This window comes from Dipteris shenzhenensis, chromosome 2 (assembly GCF_047967505.1).
Source record: "Dipteris shenzhenensis isolate YYH24624 ecotype China chromosome 2, Dip_SZ_1.0, whole genome shotgun sequence".
Taxonomy (NCBI): Eukaryota; Viridiplantae; Streptophyta; class Polypodiopsida; order Gleicheniales; family Dipteridaceae; genus Dipteris; species Dipteris shenzhenensis.
The window spans coordinates 28341766-28353842 of record NC_141597.1 but is presented as its reverse complement, the minus strand read 5'-3'; the positions used below and the strand labels follow the sequence as shown (position 1 = coordinate 28353842).

The following is a 12077-nucleotide window of genomic DNA, read 5'->3' as shown; positions in this document are numbered from 1 at the left end:
CTAACAAAGACAAGGTCTACAATAGAATGGGTAGGAATGTGAAGTGGTTAGCTAACTTTGTGCTAATTGAATTATTGACCGGTTTTGAGATGGAGAGGTTAGGATTGCTCCATGAACAAGCTCATAGAGGACCACCTGAGATATGGTATAGCCATGGCCGTAGCCACATTGGGGGATGGTGGGTGGCTGGATCTTATTTTCCCATTGGCAGGTAGGCAATGCTCACATTGGCAGGTAGGTGATGCTCACATATTTTTATTATTTTTGCCTTTTTTCATGAATTCACATACAACATTACTGTTTGCCTTTATGCCCTTCGTGTAATAATAATATTAGTGTTTAATTTGTTAATGAAGGATTTTTTATTCCCTAGATGGAGCAGTATGTTGACATCTAAGGTTTAGAGGTGGTGTGTCATATCTTCTTGCTTAATAAACTTCCTTATGGTCACCTACCCACAAGATGGATTTGATATTGTGGTGTGTTTCATTGAGAGAGCTTGTTCCAAAAACCCTCCAGTCATTCTTTTCACATGAGTGATTGTATAATTTTGATAAATATTCCTTGTTCTTGTAGATGTGATTGTATAAGCTTGTGTTTTTTTGTAGATAGGTAGCCCATAAACTGATGTTGTTCTATGCAGAGAGAAAACCTATGTTTCAGAGGTTGAAAATTTACCCCATGGGTGACCACATTGGAATCATTACCTCCTAAAGGTAAAGAGTACAGTGGGAATTTCTTTGACATGAGGACATTGGGGAGAAATGGAGAGATTGATTTGCTACTTTGAGCCTTTGATGGCATCCAAGTGGCTCAATTATGGAGATGGATTGTGATGTTATGCCATTGATGAGAGCATGCTTGGCCAAAGAGTGCACATGCTTCTATTTTGATAGTGACATCTCCATTGTGAGGACTATTCTGGAGCCTCTCATGTAGACAATTGCTATAAAGAGAGCTCGAGTGGATATCTAGGATCAGGATGTGTAGGAGGGTGATAAGTATGTGGTTGCACTAATCAAGAACCCATATGAATCATAGTGAGATGATAGCTTGACTTTATTCTTTTATCACTCTTCATAAGATTTGTGTTACAGTATGTGACTGGATCTATTAGGGCTTGAGGCTTTTGGTGTTTTATGTTTTGTTAAATGTGACACGCATGCATATTTTCCTTCTTGATGTGAAAAGTGTTAAAAAGAAGATGAATTTTTATGATGCTTGTGATATTCCTTTTATCAGAGGATAGACATGTAGCATGATGTTTTCAATAACATGCTAGAATCATGACTTGCAGACAATGCATTTGTTTTGTGGTGTATGTTGTGTCTATATAGTGAAATACCATGCTATGTTGAAGTAATGGTAAGGGAAATGGTGGAGAGAGATAAATTTGATAGAAGACCAAAGAAAGGGAATGTGTTCATTCCAATTATATTGATGATGAGTTCTCATCAAGTTAACAAAGAGCTTGACTTATCAATCAATGTTGTGCTCCTTTGTCTTTGATCCCTTTTCACCAAGAGGTTCATGTATGAGCTTGGTTATCAAACAATGACATTTTTTTCTCAAATAAAACTTGAACTTTTATGACAACCTTTACATTGGTAGATACGTTTGGATGATCAATCCATGTTTGTTCGACATTGAATTTTGCTTTAATCTCACTAATGACCGGAGTAGATATTTTGGTTCAAATATGAATTTGATATTTTGAATGGATATTGCCTCTGCAATGGATTTTATATTTGGAATGAATGTTTTGGTTTTATGCTTTGCAAAAATTGCTTGTTGGATGCTTGTATTGAATTACATAAAATTGTATTTGCTTGGTTTTCGCTGCTCCCTTCTTTAATATTGCTCAGTTTTCACCACTTGATTTATCGATTAGTTGATAAAAACTCTCTTTCGCAAAGAAATGAACCTCACAAGAAGCTAGGAGATGGAGAATGCATCACAATGAGGGCTTGACAACTTGACAAGAAGCAAGTGCTTAACACTCATGAAGGGAGTGTGAGCACTATAGGATCAGATACCATGTTGGAGAAGAGAGAAGAGAGAGAGAGAGAGAGAGAGAGGTTCAAATGATAGGTAATTGTACACTATGCACTATACACTACATCGTACTTATCATAAACATGAATATTTCCATGAGAACCCCTTGGGGTTAGGGTTTGATGCTATGCTCTTATAGTATGGTGTAATTTACACCATCCTTAACACCTTCTAGGCCTTCCAATGTGATGGTCCCCCATGGTTGAAACACTTCTTGATCCAGTAGGTCTTCCAAGGTGATGGTCCCAATGTCGAAGCACTTCTTGATTTTGTATGGCCCACACCCAATGGGGCACTGTACAATAAGACAAGCATCCCGTATTTGAATGCTCTCTTTGATGTGGTGATCATGCCATGCTTTTCTCCTCCACCTACTAGATTATGCTTTATGTCTAGGCTACCCTCAACCATAATTTGTCTATCTTGGACAACTTGTCCAATCGTTTTTGGAGGGATTCCTCTTGGCCATTCATATGTTGGACAACCACCCTTAGACTTTGCACAATGATTTCCACTAACTGCTTCAAGATCAAATGCCAAGCAAAAAGAAGTTGCTTTGTTGTGAATTTGAATGCTATATGATAGGGCCATATGGTTGTTTGGACCCTGTGTCCCAATCATTTCTATGCTCATTCAGCATCTTGTGAGGAATTGTTTTGAGCTCTTTGTTTGTCACTTACCATTTGTTCATAGGTATATTTTGCCAATTTCTTGTGCTGAATTATGAGTTTCTTCATCTTCAATGATCTTAATCATTGAATTGATGAAAATGAATTCCTTGCTTGGACATGATTTAAATGGGACGCTCGACTATGAAGATGACATTCTCATACAAGAACCTTGTGATACTTTGAGTTCAAGGTCTTTACCTCAATCCACTTAGTGACATAATCAATCGATCGCCACCACGATGTTGTCTTTTCCATGTTTAAGTGGCCACTTTGAATGGATCGATGAAATAAAGTCCCCAGTTTTGGAGGGTTCCCATGGGTAGGTTTGCCATAGTGGCATCTAATATTAGAAGATGGGCCTCCTGGCTTGTTGGCAAGGATCACAATCTTGCATTGTTTCACAACACTATAGATGGGATACTCCACCATAGCCCTGCACTTAGGATTTTTCTGACTATGACCAGTGGAAAAATGACCACCAGCCACACTTTGGTGTGCTTTGTGATTCCCTTTTGTGTGGAAAGATGCATCATTGGAGGGCCATGCCCCGCCTTTGTGGTAACAAGCGGCCACCTAATCAGCATGTACTTCCAAGATTTGAGTGCAATCCTTTGTTGCTTGTCTCTCGTTGATCGGCTCTTCAGATCACACTCTATGTACATGATTTGTGCTCGCAAACAATAAGACAACGCTTACTCCATAGACTCTTGAACTTAATTTATAGGACGTTCAAACACTATGTGTTTGGTACTATGATCATTTACAATCAATTGTACCTAGCTATCATAAGGGTAGGTACCGATACTTGGGCACCGAATATACCCTGACACTTTTGATGTGCCCATCAAATCTCTTGAGAACTATGCCCCTCGGTTCTCTCACCCTTGCCAATTTCTAGCAAACTGCTACCTCGGGTTTGGTTTGATGAAGGCGATGTTGCATTGCATGAAGGGCTTGCCTCATGCTCACTATTCACTTGAGCCAATCCTTCGCTCCCTCTTGTGATGTTCACTCCTTGCTCCTCCTCCATTCATCCTAAGCTTAGTTTCAAATCCCTGTAATATTTGATTGGGGGTTCGACACATGTAGTATGGTTTATTTATTTAATTTAGTAATGAGTGAATTGAAGCGAGGCAGTTGTAACTTGTGGTCACAAGAATACTTGATGTGATAAGCAGTGATGTAATTGTTGATATCCATATTGGGATAGTAGCCAAGTGGCGGGGATGGGCAAGAAGCAAGTTTTTTGAGCGAGTTTTGAAGCGAGTTTTTTTTGGCAACCATCACATTTTGTTCCACCTATTCCACTTGTGACACCTCTCTCTCTCTCTCTCTCTCTCTCTCTCTCTCTCTCTCTCTCTCTCTCTCTCTCTCTCTCTCTCTCTCTCTCTCTTTCACGAATGTTGGATTCGATTCACCAAAAAAATGTGTGATTAGCATGGACTTGAATGCATTGCTTGTTCTTCTTTTGTAGAAGTATTGTTGTTCTTAATGGTTTCTTCTTCTTATACAAAACTGGAGCACAAACCTTAAACCTTATTGTGAATTGGCCAATGATTTCAAAACCCATCATGAAAAAATAGAATGCAAGGCTTTTGAGTTTACAAAGCACATGTCATGTACAATCCCTAAGGACCAGAGAGACAAACAGAGAGACAGATAGAGAGAGACAGAGAGACAGAGAGAGACAGAGACAGACACAGAGAGAGGGGGGGTGAGAGAGCTATATGCACTCACGCGCATGCACACACACACAAAGAGAGAGAGAGAGAGAGAGACAGAGACAGAGAGACAGAGAGGGGGGGGGGGGAGGGAAGGAGGGAGGGAGGGAGCGCACACACACAAAGAGAGAGAGAGAGAGAGAGAGAGAGAGAGGGAGGGAGGGAGGGAGGGAGGGAGGGAGAGAGAGAGAGAGAGAGAGAGAGAGAGAGCAGTTTTAATGTGGTAGGAACAATCCCAAGATGCCTCAAAGGCATATCCCACAATCCAAGTGTTGAACCCAAGTGGACTCAACCTTGAATAGTTCAAAGAGATGTCACAGAGAGAGAGAGAGAGAGAGAGAGAGTTTCTCACACACACGCACACAGAGGGTTGGGAGGGACTGAGATAGAGAGAGAGAGAGAGAGAGAGAGAGCACTTTTAATATGGTAGGAACAATCCTAAGATGCCTCAAAGGCATATCCCATGATCCAAGTGTTGGACACAGGTGGACTCAACCTTGAATAGTTGAGAGAGATGTCACAAAGAGAGAGAGAGAGAGAGAGAGAGAGAGAGAGAGAGAGGACTAACTGGAATAGGTGGAATAAGAAATAGTGGGTTGCCAAAAAAAACTCGCTCAAAAATCTCACTCCTCGCACACACTCCCAAGTGGCTTGATTCCATGCAAAAATCACATGTAGGCAAGGTCTATGTAAAGGTGATGCGTATGGTAATGAAAGGGAGCTCTTTGATTATGGAATCTATCTCACATCCTATGTCCTCGCATGAGAGGCCTCTTCTTGCCGTCCACCACTATGTAGTTGTAGTTACTCTTCTCTATCTTATCGGTAGTCTCTTGTGTTAGTTGCAAGCCTAGTTTTCTCACTCTCTCAAGCTAGACTGCTTTCTCCTACTATTAGTCGTAGCATAATTGAGAGCCATCTAACATGAATATTGTAACGAAGGCCAAATAGGTGATAGTGAGAAATATCTTCCTTACATTTACCCTTGATTATGGAATTAGGATGTTCCTCATCATAGGGCTATAGGGATTTGAATAGGGGTTAGCATACCCATGCACAACTGCAAAGTTAGACCTAAACTTAAGCAATAACACTTTGTCGGTATGGTGGAATCTATATGATTAGGACTAGCAAAACATTGTAATGATGTTTTATGCAATTGTTGTACGATGGTTGCCAAATGGTAGAGCATAGTAGATGGTTGGTGGGAGATGATCAATTGATTTATCTTTGAGGAGAATTTACTCAACTCTAATAGATCCCTTCATGGACATCAATGATATTAATTGCACTTGAAAACTTGAACTTGCACTATGCTTGTATGTTTTTTGTATTCTTCTCCATCATCATCATTTATGGGTGTCTACTACCTTAAAAAAAGAAAACTTAAATTCAACTAGTTATATTAATGCCATAATATTAGGAAAAGGGCATAGGTAAAAAGTGTGTATTTTAATCATAATCACATAGGTTAGGTACACATCTCATGAATGCATAAACAAGATGAATTTCATTCATATGGCCTGCCCAGAGAGAAGAAAATGGAGAGAGAGAGAGAGAGAGAGAGAGAGAGAGAGAGAGGAGACAGAGAGGGAGGGGGGAGGGGGGGGGACGGCAGACCAAAGAAGACGGAGTCACTGAATGCATGTATTGAAAGGCCCTTACAATAGACTATAAACAATTCAATGGACCATATGTGGACCAATCACCTTAAAATAAAAAGAAATATCTTAAAAAATACCTATTTTTCCTTTCTTATCACACATTTTCACTAAGGCCTTCTAATGGGTAGGCCAATCATAGAATTAGAATTTGGAAGGTTGGGCCCTTGGGGGGATGAAAAGGTTGGAGTCACTAAATAAATCCAGGTTCCACCCCCTTAAATGCACGTCTGTGTGTTAGAGTAACTAATACCTAGAAAGTAGAGGGTGTTAAAGGCTGGAGAAAGAGGCCTTGGGTTGGTTGTTTGCCAAAATGAAAGGGACTCATGGGAGTAACTAATACCTAGAAAGTAGAGGGTGTTGAAGGTTGGACAAAGAGGACTTGGGTTGGTTGTTTGCCAAAATGAAAGGAACTCATGGGCGTAGTGGGAAGCTCCTCCCCCTTGAAAGTGAAAATGGTGAAAGTAGGAGTAGCCACGAGTCCATTTGATTTTAGGGAACATTGATAGCAAACTCATGGGAAGGGCACAACGAGTGAGTTTATTCACAACTCAAAGTAGCTATTAGCGAAATATACCTTCACTAGATGAGACTTCCAGAAAACAAGAGTAAGAAGGTGGTTCACAACTAGAAGTTGGTATTAGTTTCATGAGATGAAACTTCCGAAAAACTTTAATAAAAATATAGTTACAATCAGAAGATGTTATTCGAGCCGCAAGAGGTGCCAAAATTGTGATTAGTGTCTTGAGGATGGGCCACCATTGTTGACCTAGGGGACAACAAGAGCCATAGGACAATGACAGAAGAGCCATTATCATACAATGTTGACGGAAGACTTGCAAAGTGTGTACAATTTCCAAAGTGTGTAAAAGGAAACTTCAAAATTTCAAATCTATACGGCATATATATTTTTTGGATTTCAAAAAACCTTAAACTTTTCAAGTATAGGGGGGAGGCCTTTTCGAGAAGGAAAGTGCCCGACCAATGGTGAGCAACCGGTGGCGAAGGGGGCTCGGACTAGGTCGAGGACTTTAGTAGCTATATTCCTATTCTGAAAATAGTATGATCCACCTGGGACCTGTACTTGTTTAACCCAGAAAATATAACCAAAGAGCAGAAAATATAAAGTGTAACGTGAAGTTTGACGCATAAAATACAACTAAAAAAGACTTGAGCAAACAGCCGGCACTTTGGGTCGCTTTTGAAGGTTTGGTGCGTCGTCGTGATGTACTTAAATTGTTGTAGAAAGTTTTGCTTTTGCGACTGCGGTGAGCTTTCATCCTGCACCGCTGCTTTTTCCTGCAGCTTGGTCCCTCCATTAATCAATCACAACATTATACATTATTCAATCACAACATTGAACAATATACATTATTCAGATGTCGCACAACCCTCCAAATCGCCACCCGGAATAATTCGCATCTCAATTGCCTTCCACTTTCTCCAGGAATTCGCTATCGGAATGCATACTTCCATTCGTTTACTTGCACGTTGCATTTGCAGTGTTCACGCTTCACAATTGTACAGGATCACTGTAACTTTCCACCTCACACGTAAATAGTGCATGCAATTGTACAGAATCACTGTAACTTTCCCACCTCACCCGTAAACAGTGCATGAAATTTTGATGAGTTCGCCTTCTTCTTCGTGCAGCTTCCGTCGGAGCTTTTTGTTGGAGCTTCGTTCTCTGTCGATTTCTCTCCAATCGATCCGAAATTCTTCACCAACCCTCCTTCAGTCTAGCTTTCTGACCCTCGGATCTCAAAATCTTAGCATCGCTCGCCGATCAATCGCTGCCCTTCTCATTGTACCTTCCGTTTTGCAGCCTCACAATCCGTCGTCCCTCCATTTCTTTCATCGTCCCTCCGCATTCGAGCGGACGTCCAAGCGCACCACTGGATGCCGCAAATCCGTTGTTTCGGCTAAATCCTGTGATCTGCTTTTGCGCCGCTGCATTCTGTCGATCTGCTGTTCACGGGGTCAGGCTAGCATCGTTCCTGCATCTGAGGAACTTTTGCCTCAGTTTGAAGAGAATAAAAATTGATGTCGACCGGGAAGAAAGACGAACCGTCAGAGGCCTTGTAACGTCGCAGCACTAGACAAAGCAAGGATTGATTGATTATTCCGTGGCCCGTTCATCCGCGCCTGTTTCTTATACCCAACGAGGCGAAGAGAACATCTAAGAAACGAGTCGTTTAAGAGAGGTTTTGAATTCTCTGGGAAGAAAGGAGACAGTTTTTTCTCCAGGGGTAGTGCACTCTTGAGAAAACATCAGCGTAGCTTCAGCCATATATTCGAAGGCGAATTTATGAGTCGGTGACGAATCGACACAACTGTAAGCTCAAGAACTCGTCCCGAGGGCAGGATTTCCCAAGGGCGTTTGGAGGAACGCTTTATCATTTAACTCGTCTTATCATGGAATCGTCTTCTTACTCCGCCAACGTCTGTCTGGGGAATGCTCGCCTCATCGCATATGCCCTGCTTTCGTCCTTCATTTTAGCGTCAGCTCTCGGTACGTGACACCCTTTAGCCCTTTCCTTTTGTCCCTTCGACATTTACGTGAAGTTTTGCAGTTCCTACTTCTCGGCATATTTTTGTGCTGGTTATCGGAAATGGTTGCTTAAAATGAAAAAGAGAATGAGCATCTCTGGTAGGTGATTTCCGAGAATATGGTTCGGTTCTTTACAGGGTTGGAATTTGAAGCCTGCAAAACTTCGCAGGAGGATATTTTACGGTTCGAACCATTAGTCAGGCTGAAGCAGCTGGGAAAAGTGAGTAATTGCCACTATGTCGGAGAGAAGACAATATAACTGTTGTTGCTCCTTTCCTTAAGGACGCCAATACTTTTCAGGTCAAGAAATCAGTAACATTGAGCTGGCTTTTCTTTTGTTTGTATCAGATAAGTGACTCTCCTCACCACTTGCAGCGGACATTTCTGAGCAAAGCATCCATAGAAGCCGGAAGATTGATTCAAACTTGGATGGAAGATGCCGGCATGATCACGTGCGTAAGGGCTTAGGACTCGGACTGAAACGTTGAACTTAACTTCGATGAAGACTCTACGCCGAGAGACTTCCTCTAACTACTTGCCATAACAGTTCAGAGAGCAGAGAAGCGTCATATAGACTAATACTTTTCCTGGTATGTGATCAGGTGGGTAGATTCTATTGGAAATGTTCACGGGAGAGTAGTTGGCGGGAATGCTTCTGCGCCGGCATTGCTGCTCGGTTCCCATTTGGTATAGACCTTTCGTCACTTAGTTCTGAAATCGATAGTGATACCAAAGCATTCCAACTTTTCCCGTGCACCTACTTCGAGTGTAGGATACCGTGATTGATGCGGGACTCTACGATGGAGCGCTGGGCATTGTAAGTGCTGTAGCAGCGGTGAAAGCTCTCCGTGTGAGTGGACAGCTAAGCAAGTTTCCCAGACCCATAGAGGTGCGTCCTGTTACCTCCTGTATCTGTAGCAAGGTCGTTGAATCAATATTGGTATGCGACTACATGTTTGCTTGACTCGTAGAAGACAACTGACTTTTCAGGACGTTCTCGTGCAGGTGATTGCTTTCAGTGATGAAGAAGGTGTACGATTTCAGTCCACATTTTTGGGAAGTGCAGCCATCGCAGGGAGTTTCCCTTTGCAACTTCTCCATGCCTCCGACAAAAGGTGAAGTATCTAAAATTGTAAACGTCTTAAATACACAGACTGTCCTCTACATGCTACCTCTCATGGGGTCCTTCTACCTTTTGTGACAGAGGGATTACTCTAGAAGCTGCTTTGAAGTCTTCCTCATTTGATGGCACAGTTAAAAGCCTGGTTGATCTTAAATACGATCCAGATTCTGTGTGGGCATATGTAGAGGTAAATCAAACACTCCCAAATGAAAGAGGAAAACTATTATTGCATCCTGCTTGTGATCATGTCAAGTGCATTTGTGCCGGAAGCAAAGCCTCTGGGTTCCTTAGCTCTATTGTTTCCCCGCAGGTACACATAGAGCAAGGCCCAGTGCTCGAAAGGCAGGGCATTCCAATTGGAGTAGTAGGAGCAATAGCTGGGCAGACGAGGCTCAGTGTAAGAATTCTAAAACCACGAACAGAATCTTTTGTTATTCTCTGCATTTTATAGGATATAAATTTTAACTTAGCAGTGAACATAGAATTTACTGCTCACATTGGCTGTTTGCTGTATTGCAGGTAAAAGTGAAAGGGTCCCAGGGACACGCAGGAACAGTACCCATGGGAATGCGAAGAGATCCTATGCCAGCTGCAGCAGCTGCTATAGTTACCATTGAACATATTTGCAAGCATCCGGAAGAGTATCTTAAGCGAGAATGGGTGCACGACCAAAATAACCACTTTGTTTCTGAAGGCGCTTTAGTATGTACCGTAGGTGAAATATTCTCATGGCCTGGAGCTAGCAATGTTATTCCTGCCGAGGTTAGTATGCACGTTTCTTTCCATTTCTTTCACAACCAGGATTTGAGATCTTAGAAATTTTAGTTGTGAATCTTGCGTGTGCAGAACATGGATGTTCTGTTTAAAGAGGAGAATATATATTCTTTTTTTAAGCAGTGTTGAATAAGAGTTGGACTCTTGAAAGCTTCTCTCATATTTAGATCTACTTGCTAAATGCGTAGGTTATATTCACATTGGATGTACGAGCAGAGGATGATGCTGTTCGAACGAATACCATCTTCATCATTGCACAAAGGATTCAAGAGATGTGTGAGTCTCGCCAAGTTTCTTGTTACATTGAACCCAAGGTTTGTACCTTTGCAAAAATGATAAGGATCATTATAAGCTCTTGATTTCTCATGGGAAGCCTATTGTGTCACTTTATTTCTCATAATGGCTTATTGAACTGCAGCATGAAGCAGCGGCTGTTCACTGTAGTTCAGAGGTTCAGCAACGTTTGCATAAGGCAGCATTGGTTGTACTTCAGAATCTTCCAACTATTGATTTGCACCAAAATAATATGTTAGTCCCTACTATTGTAAGTGGGGCAGGGCATGATGCCATGATGATGGCACAATTGACTAAGGTATATGCATTACTATGGATTTATTGTTGCTGTGTCGTAGGTTGCTTTCTGCTTTCACAGCACTCTTAAGTTTGTTTCTAAATTTTAGATAGTAACTACAATGATTTGTTCATTATATTTGTAGGCTTTAAGATGAATTGATTGCTAAACTGTTGGCTTGGTTTTATCAAAAACCAGATCGGAATGCTCTTTGTTCGATGCGCTGGAGGAGTAAGCCATTCTCCAGCAGAGTATGTCCTTGAGGAGGATGTGTGGGCAGCAAGCTTGGCTCTGAAAGCATTTTTGGACAATGAAATGGAAACTACCATGTTATGCTAGTAGCACTTCTCTAACCATATCTTATTCTCTTTTGTGGGCATGGTTTACTCCTCTGCATTTAGATCTGTGGAATCTAAAACCAATGGTGGGATTGTTCCACAGTAAGGAACCAATCCGTGTATACTACTACAAGAAATGCACACACAAATTGTATTGAGACCTCACGTGTAATATATATGACTCTCAAAAAGAAATTTGTATGTGGCATCTCTCTCTCTCTCTCTCTCTCTCTCTCTCTCTCTGGTTAGCCACCATGACAAGGAGGAATGTTGGGGATCCTTCTCTATTGTTACTTCTGCTATTTTGGTTACACTTCTCAGGCTCCATGAAGAGCCTCTTAAAAGCACAAATGCAAATACAAGGTGATATGCAAGGATGGGAAATGAATGAATTGATGACACAATATAATAAGAACTACACAAAGTTGCTACCCTAGTTCTTTGCACTGATCTTGGGTCTACTCCCTTGATTTTGATTTAAATTATTTTTTGCAGAAAAAGAAACTTCTATTAATGCTTTGAAAAAACCCCGTGCAAGTCAGCTTCTACTATTGATTGTTGATATTACATGTTGAATGCTTGGTCAATCAACATTGATGTACTATGCCTTTT

At 41.4% G+C, this 12077-nt stretch overlaps 1 protein-coding gene across 3 annotated transcripts; it reads left to right on the top strand.

Moving 5' to 3' along the window:
- The first annotated feature begins 7785 nt into the window (after positions 1–7785).
- LOC147904575 (allantoate deiminase 2-like) lies at positions 7786–11626 on the top strand. 3 transcript variants are annotated; one of them, XM_087394810.1, is made up of 12 exons: positions 7786–8620; positions 8812–8879; positions 9008–9111; positions 9262–9346; positions 9432–9548; positions 9665–9774; positions 9864–9969; positions 10093–10179; positions 10302–10544; positions 10745–10870; positions 10975–11148; positions 11326–11626. In XM_087394810.1, exons 1-12 carry the CDS (start codon positions 8524–8526, stop codon positions 11464–11466), a joined length of 1458 nt encoding a protein of 485 aa, XP_087250936.1. In that variant the 5' UTR covers positions 7786–8523; the 3' UTR covers positions 11467–11626. The 3 variants fall into 3 exon arrangements, with proteins under 3 accessions (XP_087250936.1, XP_087250927.1, XP_087250945.1); XM_087394801.1 differs by having other exon boundaries at positions 8797–8879; XM_087394819.1 differs by having other exon boundaries at positions 8518–8620; positions 8829–8879.
- Positions 11627–12077: the final 451 nt, after the last annotated feature.

Excerpts from the sequence above, each read along its gene's own strand:
- LOC147904575 (XM_087394801.1), top strand. The coding sequence starts at position 8,524 with ATGGAATCGTCTTCTTACTCCGCCAACGTCTGTCTGGGGAATGCTCGC. Across the intron at positions 9,112-9,261 it reads GAAGATGCCGGCATGATCAC|GTGGGTAGATTCTATTGGAA; the intron begins GTGCGTAAGGGC and ends GTATGTGATCAG. Across the intron at positions 9,775-9,863 it reads CTCCATGCCTCCGACAAAAG|AGGGATTACTCTAGAAGCTG; the intron begins GTGAAGTATCTA and ends CTTTTGTGACAG.